We start from the raw sequence: 23,394 nt of genomic DNA, 5'->3' as shown, positions 1-23,394 counted from the left end.
CTTCCTCTTACTTTCTCTTTCAATCCTTAAAAGAACTCTCCTGAGTCAACACAGAGGGAGAATGGTAAATTTTCAATTAGGGAGCTCAAAGCCTAAGTCCAGAAACTTGCTATTAAATATCTGGTGCTGAGAACACATCAGGAAACCAAAAGACAAAAAGCCAACTTTCTTGGACTTCACAGTCTGGGATTTGCGTTGAAATGGCTTTTAGAATTATGAATCAAGCCACTCAAATACATATTCATGATACCATATGTTTTTAAGAACTACTCAACTGGCCAAAGGATCTGTATATTCTTTTTACCCTAAATGATTGAATGAGGTTTGATATTTTGCTCAAAGCCCTGGCACATACTCTGTTGCTATTGTCCGTGATTCAACTTCTTTCTATTGTTTGATTTAGGGGATGTGAATAATGATAATCAGCCAGAATTGTTGCCTCTTCTCTCTCTCCCAGTATATCCTTTCCATGTGCTTAGAGTACTTACTGCTCTCCTTTTTGCCCAGAGCTTACTCATATTCTCACAGCGTGCTCATTATTTGTCTCCCAACTTGTACTGAGCACTGTCTAGAAAAAGGGCCGTGGCTTATTCATCTTTGTCTGGCTAGCACCTAGCAGAGTGCTTGCCATACAGTTCAGGTGGAATGTGTTTCTATTGTATGCATATATTTGTATATATTTTACTGTTTCCAAAGCACATACATGTGCATGATCTCATTAGACCCTCACAAAACTCAGTAAGCTTGCAGGCAAGAATTAATTTCTTCATTTTACAGAATCTCAATAAGCTTGAAGATTAAAAGTGTCCTTGTTTGACAGATGAAGAAACTGGGGATCAGTGAGAGATTATGTGGTTTCTGGAGAGCATATAACTAAGACTTGAATTTCAAGATCAGGGTTCTTCCTAGACACTAAATGAAAATATAAGTACGCTATTATAAGCAAGAACTATTATTTTAGGTATGTCTTTAAGGTCTGTTAGGGTTTGACCAATCATCTTTGACTTTCTCAAATCACTTGTGAAATCTTGTTTGTTCAAACATAAACCATGAGATGGGAAAGGTCTTCAGAAACCATCCATATTGTATTCAGAAGACAATGATGTAGATTATGTGCAAATATTTTGCTGTAAAACAGTGTCTGTCTTCAGGAGTATACTGGTAGCCAAAGCAATTCTGCTCTGTCATGAAGACAGGGAAGGAGGCAGCTTTGTCATTTCCAATCCTGAACTCATAGTCATCACCATTCTGCTTACATAAGATATCTATATCTTAGTTTCTTGATCAAAATGAGAGTCCCTATGTGACAAGACAGTGAAAGCAATCTGTTAGGGTGAAGGGGTTACAACTAATATTTGAAAGTTCTAGTCACTGAATCTTGATTGAGTGACTCTAAAGTCACCCTTTTAAAAACATCCTCTCCCACTAGATCGCTGGCTACTGGAAGGCAGGAACTGTACTGAATCCCCCAAGTCAGGCGATGGCCTAGTTCAATTCCTGTCAAATATGTTAATTAACCAGCAAGTGGCAACTCTGAGTAATCACTGGCTATAGAACAACCTGGAAAGTGCTGGGTACGTGTCTTTCAAAGTTTGTGATAGAAACTTCTCTTTGTGATTTTTAATTTAAAACCATTTTAAAGAAGTTGTAAAATAAGTTATTTTTTAGGCAATATACTCAGGTCCTTAATGGAGACCAAGTGGCGATGGAACCCTGGCTTTAAGTCAGTTATCTTGTGTACTGTTAAGAGTCAACATTCCAAAATAAAGTTTAACAGAAATTAACAGCAACCACAATTAAAACCCAGCATTTCTGAACTAGAAGCATTTTCTCTCTAGGGGGATGGGATTACATCCCCTCGGTTACAACTAGAGGACTGACAAACTCTCTTAATTAGGAAGAAAAAAAAAAAAATCTCTCTGCCTCCCTCCCCTCTACCCTCTTTCATTCTTCTCCTTTCCCCCAAACGGTCGTACGTTGTGACCGTTTTATTCGAGTGGAAAGTTGAAAGAAAGCAACACACTACCCAACCGGCGCTCCTCGGGTGGAACAGCAAAGTTCCTTCCCAGAGCCAGCGAGGCATTCGCTCTCCGATACCTGCTCAGCTTCACGCCGCATCTGAAGGTCTGCCCGCCGCGGAGCAGTTGCGTCTCCATCTGGCTGCCAACCCACCCAGGCTCTCTTCTCCTGCACCACCACCAGCACCTTCCCTCCTCCCCCTCCTTTCCGTCTTCCCTCACCACCCCCGCCCCCAATCTCCTCCTCTTTTTCTCACTACAAGCGGTTGCTGATGCTGAAGCCGAGCGTCACTTCGGCTCCCACGGCAGACATGGCGACGTTGACAGTGGTCCAGCCGCTCACTCTGGACAGAGGTAAGGGAGCGGCTCGCCCTCCAGGCCGCTGCGGCCCCCGCCAGCCTCCTCCTCTGGCGCCGCCAACTCCCACCCGGACCGCCAGGCAGCGCTCGGGCAGGGGGAGCAGGGCAGCGAGGACGAGCGGAGAGGGCTTTCGCGCCGAGAGCAGGACACTTTCTTCCCCTTTCTCCGCCCGCCACGTCCCCGCTGCCCCTTCGCGCTGCCGTCGCCCGGCCCAGGGGTGCCTCTGCGGGGCTCTCGCAGCCCACGCCGACCCTCTCAGCCCCTCGGTGGCTCGCCTCCCGGCCGCCGGCTTTGTTGGAGCGGAGGCGCGGGGACCGCTAGGCGCTCGCCGGGGGCTCGAGGTTGGAGAGGGGCAGGGAGGAAAGCTCGCATTGCCGGGCGAGGGCGCCTGCAGCCCGAGCCCCGGGAAGCCTGCAGAGGGAGCCGCCTGGCAGCCTGCGCGGCTGGGGGCCCAGGACGAAGGAAGTTTGTCTCGACGCCGGGGGGCGAGGGTCGGTCCGGCTGCCGACACCCCGGCAGCCTCCCGAGAGCGGGCCAGGCGTACCCCCGGGCGGCCGGTGCCGGGGCGTTCGGCGGCTGGGCTGCGGCGGCTGGGAGCTGCCCTCCGAGGAAAGGGCGAAGCGAAGCGCGGCAGCGGGGCCGGGCCGGGGGCGCAGCATCGAGGCAGCCGCGCCCCGCTCTCCCGGCTTCGCGCTCGGAAGGCGGCGGGGGTCGCGTCTGCCCTCGCCGGGGGCGGCCCTCCGGCCGTGGCAACTCACAGTTTCTCCTGCCCCAGCCAGCCTTGTTCTCTGCCAGCCCGGTGCCACGGCGATACCCGGGCTGCGGAAGGCGCTGGGACGTAGCGCAGGCTGGGTTGCAATTCAACTTCTGACCTGCGACCCTGTGCGTCCTGCTTTCTGACTTGACTGGGAAAGCAGCGTTTGCTTCCTTTCTAGGACTTCCCCAAGCCCAAGGATGGAATCCTTCGCTGCGATCGCGGCCTCTCCCGCACACGGGTGCGGGGTCATACCTGTCCTTGCGTGTTCGACTTTTCTTTCTGGCTTTCCGACGTCCACTTCTGAATGCTCCGGAGTCCCACGACTCTAATGCGGAGGACACCTGCTCGTCCTGGTCCGCAGCGTCCGGATTTAGGACCCTGTGCGGCCATTTGGAAATGGTGTGCTAAGATGAAAATGATTCAATCCGATGTGCCTCTAAAAATATTCTTTCTGGAGGATTAAACCGGACTGTGGGACAAGGCAAAAGAGCATCGTGCTGCGAGTACAGTGAAAAAGCCAGTGCAAAGTTAGGGAGGTTTTTTAATTTGGAGAGATTGTGGGGTGACTAATGTAATCTGTTGGCGCCAGAAGAAATGTTATGTGGTGCCCATAGCAACCTTACTCGGGGTATGAGTTGAAAGACAAAAAATAATTGATTTTATGTTGGGAAATGTTGATTTGCCAGCTAGTAAATTAATAATATAGTTAAGGAGTTCAGAAATCCATTGCATAATCCATGATTTCTCCCCAGTAGCATCATCTCCACTAAGCAGGATAAATCCATTGCCTCTAAGAACCTAACAGATGGCAAGCTAGTAGAAATTATGGACTCCCAAGTATTTCTGTTTTAATGTAATGAAATCTTATATTGTCCCATTCCTATATCACCGTCTTTAAACATCCCAAGTAAAACGACTACATTAGGAAAGAAAGAAAAAAAAAAGGCAAGCAAACTCCAAGAAAATTGCATACCTGAGCAATTTTATATACTACCACTACTAAAAACATTTCACTTTGAAGGGCTTACCTGAAATGCCTGATCAGTTGTGGAGAGAAAGTGCAATCAGATGAAGATCTGTTCTTAAAGTTTGTTTTTGTTCACAGCCAGACTGCACCTGTCCTTCCCAGCTGTGATTCAGCTCAAGAGGCAAGTTGGGTGAGACTGTATCTGAACAAATTCACCAGCAGCTTACTTTGAGGTCTTGTAATTTATGGATGGTGGGTTATTGACATCATTACTGTGTATGAAGTCAATACATATCCGTAATTTCCCCTCTAAGTTGTTAAAATATGATTAATTTGTTAATTATATCATAAAATTGATGAAATAAACTGATGAGAAATTTCCTACAAAAGGTAAAAAAATCTCTGAAAAGATAGTACTTATCTGGTTCCTGGGCATAACTCTGATACTTACTTTGGAGGAGTTGGTAAGCCTCTTTGGGGAGCAGTTTTCCTTTTTGGCACACAAGGAGTTTGGAGTGAACGATTCAGATGATGTGCAAATCTAAGAGCCTAGAATTTGGTGAATTAAAATTGGGACTCAGTTTCTGGTCGCCTACTGGAGGATTTCACAGATGACTTCCTCGCCCACCTCTTCCGGGTGTTCTTTGACGTGCTCTGAGGGCACCCACTACTTTGGCCTCATCGAAGCATTTCTCCAACTGTTGCATCTATCTCCTTTCGAACGGAACTCCCTGAGGGAAGGGACCATTTCTAAATTCATCTCTGTATTCTCAAAGCCTTCCATAGTCCCTGATCACAGTAGAAAATTTAAAAAAAAAAGTGTACGTGAATGAAAGGATTGCAACAACTTAAGCACTGTTAAAATACAGGGGTTTCATAGTGAACAGAAAAGTACAGCTCATAGATTCACAACATTTTAACCCTGGGAAGAAAGGCAGGGAACATAGGCCAATGATTCTTAAGCTTTCTTTCCTCCCGTGTTCTTGACAGATTTCCATCAGCAACCATAGCTCACTGAGCTGTGATTATTGAGCAAGGAGGGTCGTGGCAGGTGGGCGAAGGAGAGAAAGAGAAGAAGATGCCTTATAAAGCCCCCTTCCCAGGCATCTTATCAAGCAAACCCGAATACATATGTGTATTCTGCAGGTTCTCTTCTAGCATCTTCATTTTTCAAGTGAAAAACAGGAAAAGGAGCAACGATAAGAGATGTTTTCAAGGTTACTCTGCTAGTCAGTGGGAGATTTTATGCTAAAATCTAACTTTTTGGTTTGATGCCCTTTGGCATTATCCACGGATTCATCTGGAATCTTTAGGGCAGCAATTTTAAGCAATCAGATCACAGCTAGAGCTTGAAATTAAGATGGAACACCCCCAGAATTCCAAAGATATCATCTGAAAGTAAAGCTCAGTAGTCTGTGCTAGCTTCATGGATCTTGTCCAGGAAGCAAGCCTTTGCCAGAACCTGGTTGGCCCCTGAAAGGGCAGACAGGGTGGCTTCACATTTTCACTGCTCTGTGTATATCCTAAACTCTTTTCCTTCTGCAACTAAGACCTCAGATTAACTCTGTGGGGGCCTCTTGGTGGCTTTGGTCATAGGAAGTTCCTGTTCCCCCTTGTCCCTGTCCTTAGGATTACTTATTGAGTGCTTACAGCAAATCAGACCCTACTGTGGGATTGCTGCATTTTGGTGAGCTAAACAGACTACCGCATGGTCTTCATGGTCGTTAGAATCTAAGCAGGGAAAGAGATTTAACACACACACACATGCTCATGTAAATCATTCATTCATTCATTGAATAAATATTCATTTATCGCCTTCTGTATACAAGATGTTACAGGAATGCCAGAGACAAAGTTTCTGCTTTTATGGTCTTTAAGAATCTAGTCACGGAAACCTAAGTAAGAAATTCATTCATTCCACAACTAAGCATTGAGTGTCAGCCTTTTGGAAAGCACTGTTTTAAGCAATGTGGTGGTCCTAATGAACAAAGTAGATAAAGGCTAATGGAGTTGACTTACCAATGAGAGCCACACACTGAAGACATAGGTATATGAGTGCTAGTGAGAAAAACTAAGACTGGATCCAAGAGAGGGATGTGCTGCTCCTTGAAAGTTGATAGTCAAGAATTGGTGCCATGGATGGAGAGACCTGAGGAAAGTAAGGAAGCAAAATTGAAAGATATCTGGAGGAATGTGCTCGAGAGAAGGACCTCACGCATGCGTCCTGGGAGCATCAAGAGAGTCAGTGTGAAAATGTCAGCACAGGGAAGAGGGGCAAAGAGCCCAAGGAAAACCCAGCAAAGGGTGTGTGACCTGGCCAGGGGCCAGATGATGTAATGTATAATTAGGATTGTAGGTTAGCTGAAAATATGACGCGCTCAGAAAACAATGAACATGAACAAAGAAAGAGAATAATGAGGGAGGACCTAGTTAGATGGCTCACTGAGAAAGTAAAATCTAATCTGAGTTCTGACGTGTTAATAAGACCCTTAGGAAAAACATTATGAATAGAGCGAAGAATACATGAAAGAGCAGTTCCATATCTGCAACTTGGCCACCATCCCACGAGTACATCCATAACCAAGCAAATGACCGGAAAGAAAAACCAAGAAATAACAACACTAAGTATGTATTTGGAGTAGGCATTTGGTTATAAGCATACCGAGAAAATCTATAGAGCAACTGGTTGCTTCTTATTGCTAGACTAATGCTGTGCTATGCTAAGTCACTTCAGTCGTGTCCCACTCTGTACGACCCCATAGACGGCAGCCCACCAGGCTCCCCCGTCCCTGGGATTCTCCAGGCAAGAACACTGGAGTGGGTTGCCATTTCCTTCTCCAATGCATGAAAGTGAAAAGTGAAAGTGAAGTCGCTCAGTCGTTTCCAACTCTTCACAACCCCATGGACTGCAGCCCACCAGGCTCCTCCATCCAGGGGATTCTCCAGGCAAGAGTACTGGAGTGGGGTGCCATTGCCTTCTCCAAAGCACTGTATATTATAATTAGATTTTCAAAGATATCCTGAACATTATAGTGTGCATGTCACTATGTGTAGATTTACATGTGGAACCCAAGTGGTGATGAGATACATTCACTTTCAGTGTAATATTTTATATTAGACTGTGATGTAGAAAGTAGTAGCTGTGATTTACCCTTGTGGCAGAGAAGATGCTGATAATGAGATTAGTGTGAACAGTCTCTTCCAGAATATAAAATGTCCAGTGCAATTCCTACACCTTTGCCCAGATCTTAATCTCTACACCAGGAATGACCTTCAGCTAAAATCAAGGGAATAAAGCCATGTCCAATCCATGTACTTAATACCATCATAGCAAAGAACACAGGAATACTTCACTGTCTTAAAAACTGCATGGATTCAGGCACTTTTCTGAAGTCCAGTAGCTCTAACTCTCCTTCACTTTCCAAGGTCAGAAAAGATAATATAATGGAATTCTTCAGAATTTTACTTCAGCTTATCTTTTTACCATTATTTTTAAGCAGAATTTTTGTTTAATCATGACTTATAAGGAAGTCTTTACATGACTTATAAAGAAGACTCACAAAATCAACTCTTGGAGAAAAATGGATAATTAAAATAATTTCCAAATGTAATTGAAGTTGTGTAATATTTAATACTTGAGACCTTGCTTATAACATGATCAATAGTTTACAGTCTGCATTTAGGCACCAGTATAAAATAAAATGCTGGTGTCACAGCCACCAAACTTCTCTGTGAGTTAAATTCAACTTGGATACCTTGCAAAAATGTACATGTAAATCTTGATTTCTTGAATTCTAAATTAAGTTGTAATCTAAAATATTGATTAAACAAATTTTGATGTGTTTTTTTCTTTAAGAAAATAAAACTTTTGCCCTTTAAAAACTCTAATAGAAAACCAAGAGCTTTTATTTTGTGGGTTTCAACCTTATGAAAAAGAAATGAGTGCAAAAGTTGACTGCAAATGAAAAGTGAGTGCCACACTTTTCATAAAATTTGCGATACATTAAACTTTTTCTCTCTTCCCTTTTCCCTTTCCAAGGCAAGCAGAGTTTATTACTTTATGTATTTCCCAATTCAAGCCTTGGGCAACCTATAGCTTTTCTAATCAGTTGTATATACCAGTTTATATAAAATTTGTATTTGCCTGAAAATTCCTTTTGTTCACAGTCCAGTGGACTTTCCTCTTTTCTTTCTCTTTGTTTTTTATTTATTTAGTATGAGGAGAGATTAAGGAAGAAGGAAAGTAAAAATTAAACCAGTCTTTATGCTGTTTTAAGGTTGTATGCCCTGATGGTCGTGGTGGGGAGGACAGAAAGAGAGTTTAATTGTATTTTCTGACTCTTGTCCTAAAATATTTTTACAGGTATATTTTTACAGCCAGGTATATTTTAGTCTACAAACATTAAGTATTTGCAGTCTTTCTCATGTTTTCCATAAGCTTCACTAATCACTTTAAATATATACTTGTATTAAATTTTCTTTGGAAATCAATATTCGAGTTTCTTTTTGCACTATGCTGCTGCTACTGCTAAGTCGCTTCAGTCATGTCTGACTCTGTGCAACCCCATAGAGGGCAGCCCACCAGGCTCCAACGTCCCTGGGATTCTCCAGGCAAGAACAATGGAGTGGGTTGCCATTTTTGCACTATACTTAGAGAATATTTTCCAGGAATCAGAATTGTGTCATATTCATCTTTTCTCTTTGTCTGATAAGAAAAGTTGGAAAGAGAAGGAACCAAAACTTCTAAAAAGTCTTGATTATTGAAAAAGGTATTTTCCATTTCATGAGCGTTTTGGACACCACTTTAAAATTGAAATTGAAAAATTAAGGATTGAGCTTCCAGAAAAAGAAACAGAAATGTGGTGAATACCTTCTAGTTTCCTACATCAGCCATCTAAGCTCTGAGCTGTATTTGGTGCCCTCTGGTCATTTATGAAAGTAATGCTTTTGCTTTTGGAGTACTTTTTCAGAATTGCTAGGTAGAGTTTAGCTATTTATTAGGGAATAGGAGAAGGCAATGGCACCCCACTCCAGTACTCTTGCCTGGAGAATCCCCTGGACAGAGGAGCCTGGTGGGCTGCATTCCATGGGGTTGCTAAGAGTCAGACACAACTGAGCGACTTCACTTTCACTGTTCACTTTCGTGCATTGGAGAAGGAAATGGCAACCCACTCCAGTGTTCTTGCCTGGAGAATCCCAGGGATGGGGGAGCCTGGTGGGCTGCCGTCTATGGGGTCACACAGAGTTGGACACGACTGAAGTGACTTAGCAGCAGCAGCAGAGAATATTTGGAGAGTAGTATCAAATTGGAAGATATATACTGAGTTTTAGGGGTGCTATTATAAGCTTTCTCTTGGAGAAAGCTCTTTACTTAGTTCTGACACCTGTCTGTTAGGATGCAGTCTTCATTAGGTCAGAGACTATCCTGAATTTGTTTGCGTAGAGCTCAATGCATCATCTGGTACATGGTTGGTGCACTCTTCATATTGATTGACTGAATAAATGGATGAATGAAATTGACTTAGTTGGACTAGCTATTTTAGAGTCATTCTTAATGCTTAAAAAAAAAAAGCCTTCCAACCTGTAATAATGTAAAAGTGGTAGCTACCATACTTAATCACTTTGCTGTGTGTGTGTGTGTGTGTGTGTGTGTGTGTGTGTGTGTGTGTGTAGCAGATCTAAATGTGGAATGCTCTCCAGGGCCAAGAAGGGATGTGAGTTGCCAGTGCTGAGGCTTGTAGCCCTACTTCCATTGCCTACATCCACCTGCCATCTTAAAATGTTAATTGAACCAGACAAGTTAATGCCAGAAGACAACTGAAAAGGTTAGAAAAAGACAGGACGAGCGCCAAGCAGAATCCACCTCTCCCCCCATCCCCAACCCCAAACACACACATAAACTATACTGCCTTATTTTTCTTTTAACCACAAATGGATGAGTGATAGAGCTGTGTCCTGATAAACAAGTTAGAATGGCTTTAATTTGAAATCACTCTGGGTTGGCAAATGAAAATACAACCTTTAAGTCATGTTGATTGCATCAGTGTTACCAAAGGTAACTCTGATCTAGATGATAGAGTTGTTTTTTATTCTCCATAACTGAATTTTTGGACTTCCCTGGTGGCTCAGACAGTAAAGCATTTGTCTTCAATGTGGGAGACCTGGGTTTGATCCCTGGGTTGGGAAGATCCCCTGGAGAAGGAAATGGCAATCCACTCCAGGACTATTGCCTGGAAAATCCCATGGACAGAGGAGCCTGGCAGGCTACAGCCCATGGGGTCACAAAGAGTCGGACACAATTGAGAGACTTCACTTCTATTCAATGTGCTAGCTGAATTTGAAGATTTGCCTATTAAAAGTAAATATGCCCAAAGACTACTTGAAAAAAGTTATGCTGAATTGAAACTTACACTGAAGTTATACTCAGATAGTATCTATCTTGGAAAACAAAGGCTTCTAAATTAAACTGGTGGTAAGTTCCTCTAGAAACACAGTAGCTATTTCAAGTCCAACTGCTTCTGCTGTTTTTGTTTACTTGCTTATTGTGGTGATAGTTAATGAAATTTTAGTATGATTTTTTTTTTCTATCCAAGAATCATCTTTCACCAAAAGAAGGGAAGGGGATAGAATAATGGGAATTACGAATGGCAATAATAGTTAAACTCAAGTTAGATGGACTTTAAATGAGTTAATATGTGCAAAATACTTAAAACAGGCCTGACACATGGGAACCATTTAACAATGATGGTTATTTTTTCTGGGTCCTCCAAGTCCAGAAAGGCATCCGTTGATATCCGCAGGGCATTGGTTCCAGGACTGCCTGCAGATAACAAAATCCTTGGGTGCTCTAGTCCCTTATATAAAAAGGTGTGGTACAGTTGATCATTTGTATCCCTAGGCCCTTATGTTCTGCATTCCAAGATTCAAGCAACTCATCTGTGATTCAACCCAGCTGAATCCGCAGACGCTGAACCCCCAAATATGGAGGGTCATCTGTACTCCTGCCATACTGCCAGGAGGCAGGGCCAGATAAGGTTTGTTATCTTCAAGCATACAGTACCAAGAGGCAGTTGTTGTTCAGTTGCTGAGTCATTTCCTAATCTTTGTGACCCCATGGACTATAACACGCCCGGCTTCCCTGTCCGTGGATGGTTCTCCATGCTATCTCCTGGAGTTTGTGCAAACTCATGTCCATTGAGTCAGTGATGCCATCCAGCCATCCCATCCTCTGTCACCCCTTTCTCCTCATGCCCTCAGTCTTTCCCAGCATCAAGGTCTTATTTACAATGAGTTGGCTCTTCTCATCAGGTGGCCAAGGTATTGGAGTTTCCGCTTCAGCATCAGTCCTTCCAATGAATATTCAGGGTTGATTTCCTTTAGGATTGACAGGTTTGATCTCCTCACTGTCCAAGGGACTCTCAAGAGTCTTCTTCAGTGCCATAGTATTTCAAAAGCATCAGTTCTTCAGCACTCAACCTTCTTTATGGTCCAACTCTCACATCTATATATGACTATTGGAAAAACCATAGCTTTGACTATATGGGCCTTTGTTGGAAAAGTGATGTCTCTGCTTTCTAATATGCTCTCTAGATTGTCACAGCTTTTCTTCCAAGGAGCAAGCATCTTTTCTTTTCATGGCTGCAGTCACTGTCCACAGTGATTTTAAGAAAACAGTCTGTCACTGTTTCCATTTTTTCCCTATTTGCCATGAAGCGATGGGACTGGATGCCATGACCTTCGTTTTTTGAATGTTGAGTTTTAAGGCAGCTTTTTCACTTTCACCGTCATCAAGAAGCTCTTTAGTTCCTCTTCCCTTTCTGCCATAAGGGTGGTATCATCTACATTTCTGAGCTTATTGATATTTCTCCTGGCAATCTTGATTCCAGCTTGTGCTTCATCCAGCCCAGCATTTTGCATTTTGTACTCTGCATATAAGTTAAATAAGCAGGGTGACAATATACAGCCTTGACGTACTCCTTTTCCTATTTGGAACCAGTCTGTTGTTCCATGTCTGATTCTGACTCTCGCTTCTTGACCTGCATGCAGGTTTCTCAGGAGGCAGATAAGGTGGTCTGGTATTTCCATCTCTTTAACAGTTTTCCACAGTTTGTTGTGATCCATGCAGTTAAAGGCTTTAGTGTGAAGTGGTGGATGTTTTTCTGGAATTTTCTTGCTTTTTATATGATCCAACAGATGTTGCCAATTTGATCTCTGGTTCCTCTGCCTCATCTGAATCCAGCTTGTACATCTGCAAGTTCTCAGTTCACATATTGTTGAAGCCTAGCCTAAAGGATTTTGAGTATTACCTTGCTAGCATGGGAAATGAATACAGCTGTATGGTGGTTTGTACATTTTTTGGCATTGCCCTTCTTTGGGATTGGAATGAAAACTGACCTTTTCCAGTCCTGTGGTCACTGCTGAGTTTTCCAAATTTGCTGGCATATTGAGTGCAACACTTTCACAGCATCATCTTTTAAGATTTGAAACAGCTCAGCTGGTATTCTAGCACCTCCACTATTTTTGCTCATAGTGATGCTCCCTAAGGCCCACTTGACTCCACACTCCAGGATGTCTGACTCTAGGTGAATGAACACACCAGTCATTAAGACTCTTTTGCACAGTACTCCTGTGTAGTCTTGCCACCTCTTCTTAATCTCTTCTACTTCTGTTAGGTCCTTACCATTTCTTTCCTTTATTGTACCCATTTTTGCATGAAATGTTCCCTTAGTATCCCTAATTTTCTTGAAGAGACAACTAGTCTTTCCCATTCCATTGTTTTGCTTATTTCTTTGCATTATTCACTTAAGAGGCAGAGACCATGTTTATTTTGGTATTCTATAGAAGCAAGAAGCACTTGGAGATGCCTGGAGGTCAAAATAAAAAGTTTCCTGTACAATTACTAATTTTTCAGCTACCTCTTTCCCCCAATCACTTCTTTCTTGATGCTTCTGTAACATTATTTTTTCATAACTGTACTATACAATATAGAAAAATTTCATTTACATTACTGTCACCCTAGCAGCATAAGTTATTTATATTCATCTTTGTGTATGCATTGCCTATCACAGTGCCTGAAAGATAAGTGCCCAAAGGTGTGCTGAATAAATTATTATTTTTTTCATTCAAGTACCGCCTAGCTTCAGGGGATAAACCTAGGTAAGTTACCAAAGGATACAAGATGACAGAATTTTTATTCAGGAAAAAATTTCCTGCATTTATTCTGTTTAAAATTAGAACAGGTGCCTTCCGGGAATTCATGAACATCCTATTACTGGATTACTGGAAAAGTACAGGCAAAAGTTGAATGACAAATTGGAAAAGTTGTTATAGATGGACTTTTAAGATTCAGTAATTGTTAAGGACATGGACCAGAATTTATGTAGATGTGTGGGGGTTTTATTTTATTCTATTTATCTTCAGATATCAAAAGAATAGTAACATGGATGGACCGTGAGATCCTCATACTGACTGACGTCAGTCAGATAGAGAAGAAGTATCATTGGACATCCCTTATATGATGAAACTCAAAAGAAATGAAACAAATGCACTTATTTACAAAACAAAAACAGATTCACAAACTCAGAGAACAAACTTATGGTTTCCAAGGGAGAAGAGTGGGATGAAGGGATAGTTAGGAAGTGTGGGATGGACAGGTATGCAGTGCTGTGTTTAAAACGGATAACCAACAAGGTCCTACTGTGTAGCCCATGAGACTCTGCTCAGTAGTATCTGACAGCCTGGATGGGAGCGGACTTTGGAGGAGAATGGATTATATGTACATGTATGGGCGCATCCCTTTGCTGTTCACCTGGACCTATCAACACATTGTTTATCAGCTGTCCTCCAATCGGCTATTTTTAAAAAGCTAAAAATAAATAATTAAACAGTTGACTGTGGAATATGTAACCAAGAGTGACTCTCTGACTCTTGTTTAGTGCTGTTTAATTGTGAGGCATCCCATGATGACAGGCGCCAGTCAGGGGCGCGAGCGCTAGATCCGGACATCTGGGTCCAAATCCTGCCTATACCTGCCCCTTCCTTTGCTCTGTAACCTTAGCCTGTTAAAATCTGCTCTCTTTCCTTTACTTTTCATCTATAAAGTTGCAAATAATAGTAGTGTCTTCCTCCTAAATTTACTGTAAAAATGAGAAAATGTATTTAAGTGCTTAGAACACCACCAATTCATACTATTAAATAAGCTGCTCCATACTGATTGATTATTCCCCACCCCCTTCTCCCCAGGGCATGGATTTTTCCCAGTGCAATAAATGTAAAGTACACAAGCTTCAGATTTAGACACATATGGATCTGAATTGCAGTTCTGCCACTTACTATCTGTGGGAGTTTAGAATACTGCTTACTCTCTCCACATTCTATTTCTCTCATCCTTAATATAGCAATCGTGATGCCCACTTTGTATGGTGATGCATTCCTTCGGTTCTTCCCTCGCTTAGCCATGCAAGACAGAAGGAGAATCTGGCATGTGCCAGTGAGTCCAAGGCTAGGGGTAGAGTGTGCAGCCCAGGGAAGACAGACATTATCAGGTAATTTATGATACCATAGTTTGAGTATTTTAGCAACAGCTCACACATGTTGAGTATTTACTTCATGCCAGGCATTGTGCTTAGAGGTTTTCATATTTCATTTCAATTAGGCCTGAAAACAAATCTCTGGTGTCGGTGCTATTAGTATTTTGAAGACGTAGGAATTGAGGCAGAAAGAAGCTAAATAAAGGGACTGGAACTCAGGCTGGTTGATATTGAGGCCTTGAGCTTAATGACTATGCTGCACTGCGGAGAGCAAGTGCACGGGTCTATAACAGGGTCTGTAAGAAGCCTTGGGGAACTTGAACTTGTAAGGCATGGCAGGCACAGAGGTGCTTGCAGAGGCTTCAGAGAGCAGACAGACGGGTAGGAGGTACCACCAGGAGAGTCCGTTGGCCAGACAGAAGGGAAAGTCAAAGCTTACAGGAGGGACATATACTGATGTTGGTAAAGACTAAGTGTGATATATTTTAAAAGTCTAGCATAATTATTTGAAAAGAGCAGGTGTTTCATACATGGTTGCGCTTACTATTAATCATGTTTAGTACTTTCTTAGTACAAAAGATGAGAATGCCAATATATGAAATCATAAGAAAGTACTAGCCGCATTCTGGTCCTTCTTTCCATGCTGTGCCAATGAACCAAGACATCATGACTGTGACATTCGGATTTTCTTTCAGTGATCTGTCATGCACAGGTGAAACTTCTTCACAGACTTGGAGTGTTGACAGGCTCACAGAGGGAGCTGAAAAAGTGATAACAGGGCCCCAGGTCCCTTTCCCTACAATCTTTTCCTTCAAGTGGAACAAGTCCAGCACAACCTGACTTTTCAGGCACAAAAAGAAAAATTGTGACTTCTTTTTCTTCCTTCAAGATTGGCTCTAAATATCCTGAAGGGTATAAACACACTATGCTTACCCATGATCATTAAACTAAATGCCTTGGGGTTTTAACATGTGTTTCAGTGGCCCAAGCTATGCCGTATTTGTCTAGCACCTAAGCAAACCTCCTGTGAGGTAACTGAAAATTACTCCTTTAGGCCAAAATTGTTCATTTTTAAACCATTTTCCACCTGAAAATACAGGATGTATTTCCTTCTTTTTTCTGGGTACAGCAAATATTCTCTGGAAAATGAAGTTTTTGTAAAAATATAATGGAAGATAAAATAAGTAAAGCAGTACACCAGTGCATGTTACTAAAGGAATGATGCGATTTTATTTGCGTGGCTCAAAGGGAAATTCTGCATCCCACCAGCTTTCCAGACTTGTTTTAGTCTGTTGAGGTTGACAGATACACACCTCTGGATAAATAAGGTATTCTGGATGATATAGACACTCATTTCTTCTTATGACTTACATTTTCTAAGTATTGACAGTTTGGCATCCAAATGATAACTTCGTGTAGCAAAATATTAAGATTGTATATGCTGTGGGCTGCAGGCTTTGTATGTTGAAGGGTATAAACACACTATGTGTTTTGTATGTGAAGGGTATAAACACACTATGCTTACCCATGATCATTAAACTAAATGCCTTCGTATGTTGAAGTCCTAAGCCCCAGTGTAGTTTGGAGGTGGCACCTTTAGGCAATAATTAGGGCTAGATGAGGTCATGAGGATGGGGCTCATGATGAGACTGTTGTTCAGTTGCCAGGTTTCGCGTCTCTTTGACTCCATGGACTGTAGCACACCAGACTCTTCTGTCTTCCACTGCCTCCCAGAGTTTGGTCAAATTCATGTCCATTGAGTAAGTGATACTATCTAACCACCTCTAGAGTGCTAGGGCTCTCCCTGTCCTTGCTGTGTGAGTGTGTATACATCTAGGAGGCAGATGGCTGCAAGCTGGGAAGGGATTCTTACCATAAGCTGAATTTGCTGGCACCTTGATCTTGAACTCCCCAGCCTCCAGAACTGTGAGGAAAAAAAGGTCTGAGTTTTAAGCCACCTAGGCTATGGTGGTTTGTTATAGCAATTTAGGCTAAGACAGTGTAGCACTCATCACATGATCTTGGCCTCAACAATCCTCTATCCTAAGTAGCTGAATACATTAGCAGTAGGTGGGATTTCTTTGGAAGGAATGATGCTAAAGCTGAAACTCCAATACTTTGGCCACCTCATGCGAAGAGTTGGCTCATTGGAAAAGACTCTGATGCTGGGAGGGATTGGGGGCAGGAGGAGAAGGAGACGACAGAGGATGAGATTGGCTGGATGGCATCACTGACTCGATGGACGTGAGTCTGAGTGAACTCTGGGAGTTGGTGATGGACAGGGAGGCCTGGCGTGCTGGGATTCACGGGGTCGCAAAAAGTCAGATACGACTGAGCGACTGAACTGAACTGAACTGAAGATTAGCTGTACACAGATATACACTGAAGTATGCATGATTTCCTGCTTAGTTTTATTTTTCCCCCCAGTGGGTTTAGAAATCTTTGTCTTGGGACTTCCCTCACAGGCCAGTAGTTAGGACTTGAGCTTCCAGCACAGGGGATGCAGGTTCGATTCCTTGTCGGGGAACTAAGATCCCACATGCCACACAGAACAGCCAAAAAGAAAGAAATCTTTGTCTTACAAGTTCTAACATGTTTTCAAAGCTTCTTTTCTTGGATTGTTCTCCATTGTTTTCAAATACATTGAATTATTTGAATACATTTAATTATTTTTTTCTTACAGGTTTCTCCTGGGTATCTTTCAAGGTGAAATTTTCTGTTTGTAAATTATGCCTTTTCCAAATGTAAAGGAGCTGTCACTAAGCATGTTACATTCAAATAATATTTTACTGATCTAACATTTACATAAGCCTTTGCTTATTTTGGGCTTCCCTAATAGCTCAGTTGGTAAAGAATCCGCCTGTAATGCAGGAGACTCCGGTTCAATTTCTGGGTCAGGAAGATCTGCTGGAAAAGGGATAGGCTACCCACTCCAGTATTCTTGGGCTTCCCTTGTGGCTCAGATGGTAAGGAATCTGCCCACAATGTGGGAGACCTGGGTTCGATCCCTGGGTTGGGAAGATCCCTTGGAGGAGGGAAGGGCTTTTTGCTGTAAGTCTTTCTTTTAATGTTGCGGGGTAGAGTTGACAGTATGTGTCTTTAACTTGTCACAGCCTTCCTTAATATACTTCTGGCTGCTTCCTCTTGGCTTTTATGCTATTGCTATTTCTGTGCCATAAATGCAAAAGTCAATGCTACTAATCGTGCTTTGAACCAGGGCTTGGTTATAGACCCCAAACCAAATTCAGCCTGTGAGCTAAAAACGATTTTTTTTTACATTATTTTAAAATGGTTGGAAATATAAAAAATAAAAATATTTTGTGACACGTGACCGTTGTATTAAATTCAGATCTCCATGTTTATAAGTAAAGTTTTATTGGAACACAGCCATGCTCATTCATTTGTCTGTGGCTGCTTTCTGGCTACAGGGGCAGAGTTGAATAGTTGCACCAGAGACCATTCGGTCTGTAAAGCTACTACTATTTACTCTCAGGCTCTTTACAGACAATGCCTGCCAACCTTTCAGAGCATTAAAGAAACAGGAAAGAGAGAATGGCTTTTATGTTTGCATTCAGTTTAACCATTTGAGTTGCTTGACCCTCAGCTTGCAGTCTTCCTTGTACACAGTGTCCCAGATGGTTCTTGCTCTTTGCTCTCTCCAATCCCCCAGAGGTAGACTACTGTTGCTGATTCTTGGTACTTGCTAGCCTGGTGGGGGGGTGGGGGTGGGGGGCAGAAAGGAACTTCTCTGTTGTCCCAGCCCAGCCTTGGTCTCAGGAAGATCCTGTTCCTGAGTTTCAGGAATGGGCTTTCTCAGTGATCCTGTCTCTCCCTGGCCTACCAGACTAAACCTTTCCCTCATCCTTGGAGGGTCTTGGTGGGAGAGTTCCCTGTCCCTTCTTCAGTGGTAGAGGACTGCTTGTAATACCGGTATAAGATCGCAGACTTAGCACTCTTTCCTGCCTCCCTCTCACTCCACCCTGGGGTGGGTGTGTGTATGCGTGCTCAGCTGTGTCCAACTCCTTGAGACCCCATGAACTATAGCTTGCTAGGCTCCTCTGTCCATGGGATTTCCCAGGCAAGAATACTGGAGTATACTGGGGGAATACTGCCATTTCCTCCTCCAGGGGATCTTCCCAACCCAGGGATCGAACCCTAATGTCCTGCATTGGCAGGAGGATTCTTTATCACTGAGACACCTGGGAAGCCCCCACCTTAGGGTAGAAGTGTTTTCTGTCTCCTAGTTGTAATGGGTTTTTACTTTTACTCTTAACTGTGATCCATTCTTTCTCATCAGCTCCTAGTAAACGTTTGTGAAGAAAGCATGTGAGAGACTTCCCTGGTGGTCCAATGGTTGAGATTTTGCCTTCCAAAGCAGGGGGTTGCCAGTTTGATCCCTGGTCAGGGACCTAAGATCCCACATGCCTCACAGCCAAAAAACCAAAACATAAAATAGAAATATTATTGTAACAAATTCAGTAAAGACTTGAAAAATGTCCCACATTAAAAAAAAAAAAAAATCTTGAAAAAAAGGTCTGGAATTATTTGCCACTCCCAGGGGTTTTATATTGTCATATTAGCTCATGTTTGGACTTTCCTCAGTCAGCTAAACATTTTAGCTAATTCTCTTTCCCCACTTGTATAGCACCTAGTGTCTCTCCTGCCATGCTGTGTGAGCCTGGCTCAACTTCCCTCTCCGCTTGGATGGGTTTCTATACCTTTTACTATTGAGTTCAGTTCAGTTCAGTTCAGTTGCTCAGTCGTGTCCAACTCTTTGCGACCCCATGAATCCCAGCACGCCAGGCCTCCCTGTCCATCACCAACTCCCGGAGTTCACTCAGACTCGCGTCCATCGAGTCAGTGACTATTACTGTTGTGCAAAATTAACTCATCCTTATGTGAGCTGTAATTCACACTAACCTAACTGAGTAAGAAACTGTATTCCCAGTTGGGAAGACAGACTTTGAAAGCATTTTTGCAGCCTGGTTAATATTTGGTATTTATTTGCACATCTGAGCAACTATTTGGTTAGGCAGACTGTCTTTATGTTGTTGCTCACATTGCAAATTAAGGTTCTATTTAGAGATTAATTTGAGTGAATCCGTAATATGGCAGACTGAGCTAACACACAACCTCTCCCATTACAAACATCAAGATGTGCCAGATAAAAATCTAACAATTAAAAAACTCTCTATAGTTTGGACTGCAAGTGAGAAAGTGTAATCTCCAGGTGCCAGGAATGAAAGGGGAAGCGAAGGCTGGAAAGGCAGTGATATCGAGCTGACATCTTGGCAGATGAGGACAGAGGGAGATGAAGTGGATGCCAAGTGGTCACAGACTGAGAAATAAGCCCCATGGCTAGGGACAAGGCAGGTACTGGAGGGAATATGTTAAATTTTCAGTATACCCATACCCTAAACTGTATTACTTAGCTTGGAGTCTGAATATATACCACTGAGTTAGTTCAGAACACTTTCTCTCACGGAACTTAGATAAAATTAATCTAAGCCTAGGACAGATTAGGGGAAGTAAAATGAAAGCACTCTTAGGAAACATCCAGTTACACTGCTTTCTCAAAGAAGAAATAATCCCTGCCAAATGGGAGCTCACAAATAAACATTGGAAACAAATGAGGAGTAGGAGTGAGTCAGTGCTGACAAGTCAGGGGGTGAGTGAGTTCTGTGTTTTGTGCAGAAGGAACAGAAATTCATAGAGAAGAATGAGAAATATAGAAGAAATCAGAATGAGACCATAAACATATTTATAATGATTTAAAAGTGCACTCTAAAAAATAGAACTTATAAGGAAAGAACATGACACTGAAAAATAGTAAGTATGCTAAGAGAGAAGACTTTTAAAAAATAAAATGACATTAAATTATATTAAAGTTTTGAAAAACTTGAGAACTTCCATTTATGAGACCATTTAAACAATTTACATATAGGAAAATTAGCCCTGTTTTGCTTTATCTGATACTATAGCCTTATATTAGAAATGACTGTGGAACCTGAATGGAAGTTATTGTTGGTTAAGTATCAAAACAGCCAGGAACTGGGGGTAAGCTTTATGTTTAGTTTGATTTTCTGAAATGTGAAAGTGATCATGTCACTCTTTGCATTAAACTCTTTGGTGGCTTATCATTTTCCAACATTTTAAATATATCTTACTATGTTCTTGATTTTACGAACTGACCATATGCCAAAAATAATTTGTGTATGGCCTTTCCTTTCTGCTATGTATGTCCCAAATGCCTAGAACACAGCCTGGCACATTGCAGGTGTTTAATGAATGTTTGTTGAATAAACAAACTCAGAGTCTTAGCACTGTTCTCTTTGTGGGGAGAAACTTTCCCTTCTTCTTCCTCCCTTTTCTTGGCAAATTCCTACTTGTCTTTTTAGCATTTGGGTTTCAGATTCCGCAAAGAGTCTTTTCTTGTTCTCTAAGACTAGTTTGGTTCCCTCTGTTTTATGCTTCCTTAGCAGTTTATGGCCCTTTTGTGTGTGTGTGTTCAGTCGCTCAGTTGTGTCTAACTCATTGTGGCCCCATGGGCTGTAGACTTTCAGGCTCCTCTGTCCATGGCTTTTCCAGGCAAGAATACTGGAGTGGGTTGCCATTTCCTACTCCAGGGGATCTTCCTGACTCAGGAATTGAACCTGCGTCTATTGCATCTCCTGCATTGGCAGGAGGATTCTTTACATTTGAGGTATCTGGGGAGCCCTTCTTTTGTAAATTCACTCAGATACTCACTCCAGTATTTCTTGAGTGCCTACTAAGCCTTAACTCCCGTTCTAGGTCCTGGGGATACAGCAGTAAACATAGACATAATTTCAGCTCTCCTGAAGCATATATTCTAGTGAGGTGAGGGTGGAGGGCGGACAAGACAAACGAGTACACAGTGAAGAGTGAAGTCGCTCAGTCGTGTCCGACTCTTTGCAACCCCATGGACTGTAGCCTACCAGGCTCCTCCGTCCGTGGGATTCTCCAGGCAAGAGCACTGGAGTGGGTTGCCGTTTGCTTCTCCAGGAGATCTTCCCAACCCAGGGATCGAACCTGGGTCTCCTGCATTGTAGGCAGACGCTTTACCATCTGAGCCACCAGGGAAGCTCAATACTTTCTATAATTTTAAGTCATCTGAAGAAACAGGGAAAGGAAAGTAGGGGTAGATCCGGCGAAGTCCTCCTGCATTAGGTATTAGTAAATAAGTTTTCCCTGAGGATAAATGGAGAAAAGTAGCCCAGGGGAAACGGCAAGGGTAAAGGCCTTGAATGAATAATGTTCTGAAAGTATTTTAGGAAAAGCACTGGGGCCTGGTATGCCTGGAGCAGAGTCAACAACGGGAAGGGTAGAAGGCGATGAAGATAAAGCGACTTTTGGGTCTCCATTTTTTTTTTTGGCGGGGGCGCGGGGGTGAGGGGGCTTCCCTGGCGGCTCAGATGGTAAAGAATCTGCCTGTAATGCAAGAGACCTGGGTTCCATCTTGGGGTGGGAAAGATGCGCTGGAGGAAATGGCAACCCACTCCAGGGCTGGCGGGTCACAGCCCATGGGGTCGCAAAGAGTCGGACACGACTGAGCACGAACTCGCACTCGGACAAGTGGGGTCGTTTTAGTTGTCACAGTTACGTCTGAGGCGGGCAGGGCGGAGGGGGAAGGCGCAGGTTGTGGCTTCTGCGTGGGGAGTCCTCGGAAAAGCCAGCTGTAGCTCCAGGAGCAGCCGCGAGGCGGCGCCAGGCCGCTCCCGGAAGTGCGGCCCGAGGCTGGGAGCCGGGATTCTCGGCGCCGGCAGGCCTGGCCTCCCGGCCGGTGGGGCCGCGGACAGACTAGAGGGGCTTGGCATCGGTCTGGGGTCCCGGGCCCAGCCTGGTGGCGCCCATCTGTTTGAGGGACAGGTTGGTTGGCCCAGCCCAGCCCAGCCCCCGCGGCAGAAGGTCTGCACGCAGCAGTTTCCAGAGCTGCCAGCGCGGTCGGGGCAGGGTCCCAGGCCGCCCGGTCAGCACGCAGGTGCTGTAGGTAACCCGCCGCCATGCGGGGGGACTGCGGCCGCTGAGGGCCGTCTGGCCGCCTCAGGTTAGACTGTGGCTGGACGAGCTCCGGAGCCAGCGCTGCAGGTAGGCCGCGGGCCCTCCGCCCAGCGGAGCCTGAGGGAGGCCGCGGGCCCTCCGCCCCGAGGAGCCTGAGGGAGGCCGCGGGCCCTCCGCCCCGAGGAGCCTGAGGGAGGCCGCGGGCCCTCCGCCCCGAGGAGCCTGAGGGAGGCCGCGGGCCCTCCGCCCCGAGGAGCCTGAGGGAGGCCGCGGGCCCTCCGCCCCGAGGAGCCTGAGGGAGGCCGCGGGCCCTCCGCCCCGAGGAGCCTGAGGGAGGCCGCGGGCCCTCCGCCCCGAGGAGCCTGAGGGAGGCCGCGGGCCCTCCGCCCCGAGGAGCCTGACGCCTACTGTTTTGAGGACTTTGACTTTTATTCTTAAAATGATAAAGCTACAGGTGGTAGGGTTTTTAGTTTGAACGGGCTCTCGCAGCTGTGTTGACAGTAGGGGTAAAAGACGGGGAGATTAGAAAGTAATTAAAAGAATCCGTCCATATCAAAGATGAAGGGGGTTCAGATCTGGGTAGTAACAGGAAAGGTAGTGATAAGTGGTCAAATTCTGGACTTGCTAGGAAGACTTAGCCAGCAGGATTTGATGAAGGCTTGACTGAGTATAGGGTGTAGGAGAAACAACGCGGTTAATAAAGAATCAGGTGTTTGGTTTGAGAATCAGACAAGATGCCATTTC

The 23,394-nt window shown here is 43.9% G+C and overlaps 1 protein-coding gene and 1 non-coding gene across 4 annotated transcripts in view; one reads left to right on the top strand and one right to left on the bottom strand.

Moving 5' to 3' along the window:
• Nucleotides 1,412-23,394, top strand: part of LIN7A (lin-7 homolog A, crumbs cell polarity complex component) — a 159,120-nt gene continuing 137,137 nt past the window's right edge. Inside the window, exon 1 of one of the 3 annotated variants that reach the window (XM_018047602.1) lies at nucleotides 1,412-2,372. In XM_018047602.1, the coding sequence (XP_017903091.1) occupies nucleotides 2,291-2,372 (82 nt within the window). In that variant the 5' untranslated portion in view covers nucleotides 1,412-2,290. Of the gene's footprint in view, nucleotides 2,373-22,415; nucleotides 22,738-23,394 lie in introns of those variants that run through there. The other 2 variants (XM_018047603.1, XM_018047604.1) reach the window with 2 other exon arrangements.
• On the bottom strand, nucleotides 21,661-21,732 carry TRNAC-ACA. The gene has a single exon. It is a non-coding gene; the product is annotated as a tRNA-Cys (tRNA).

The sequence above is a fragment of the Capra hircus genome, chromosome 5 (genome assembly GCF_001704415.2).
Source record: "Capra hircus breed San Clemente chromosome 5, ASM170441v1, whole genome shotgun sequence".
In the NCBI taxonomy this organism is placed as follows: Eukaryota; Metazoa; Chordata; class Mammalia; order Artiodactyla; family Bovidae; genus Capra; species Capra hircus.
This window is presented reverse-complemented; position numbering and strand designations above follow the sequence as displayed.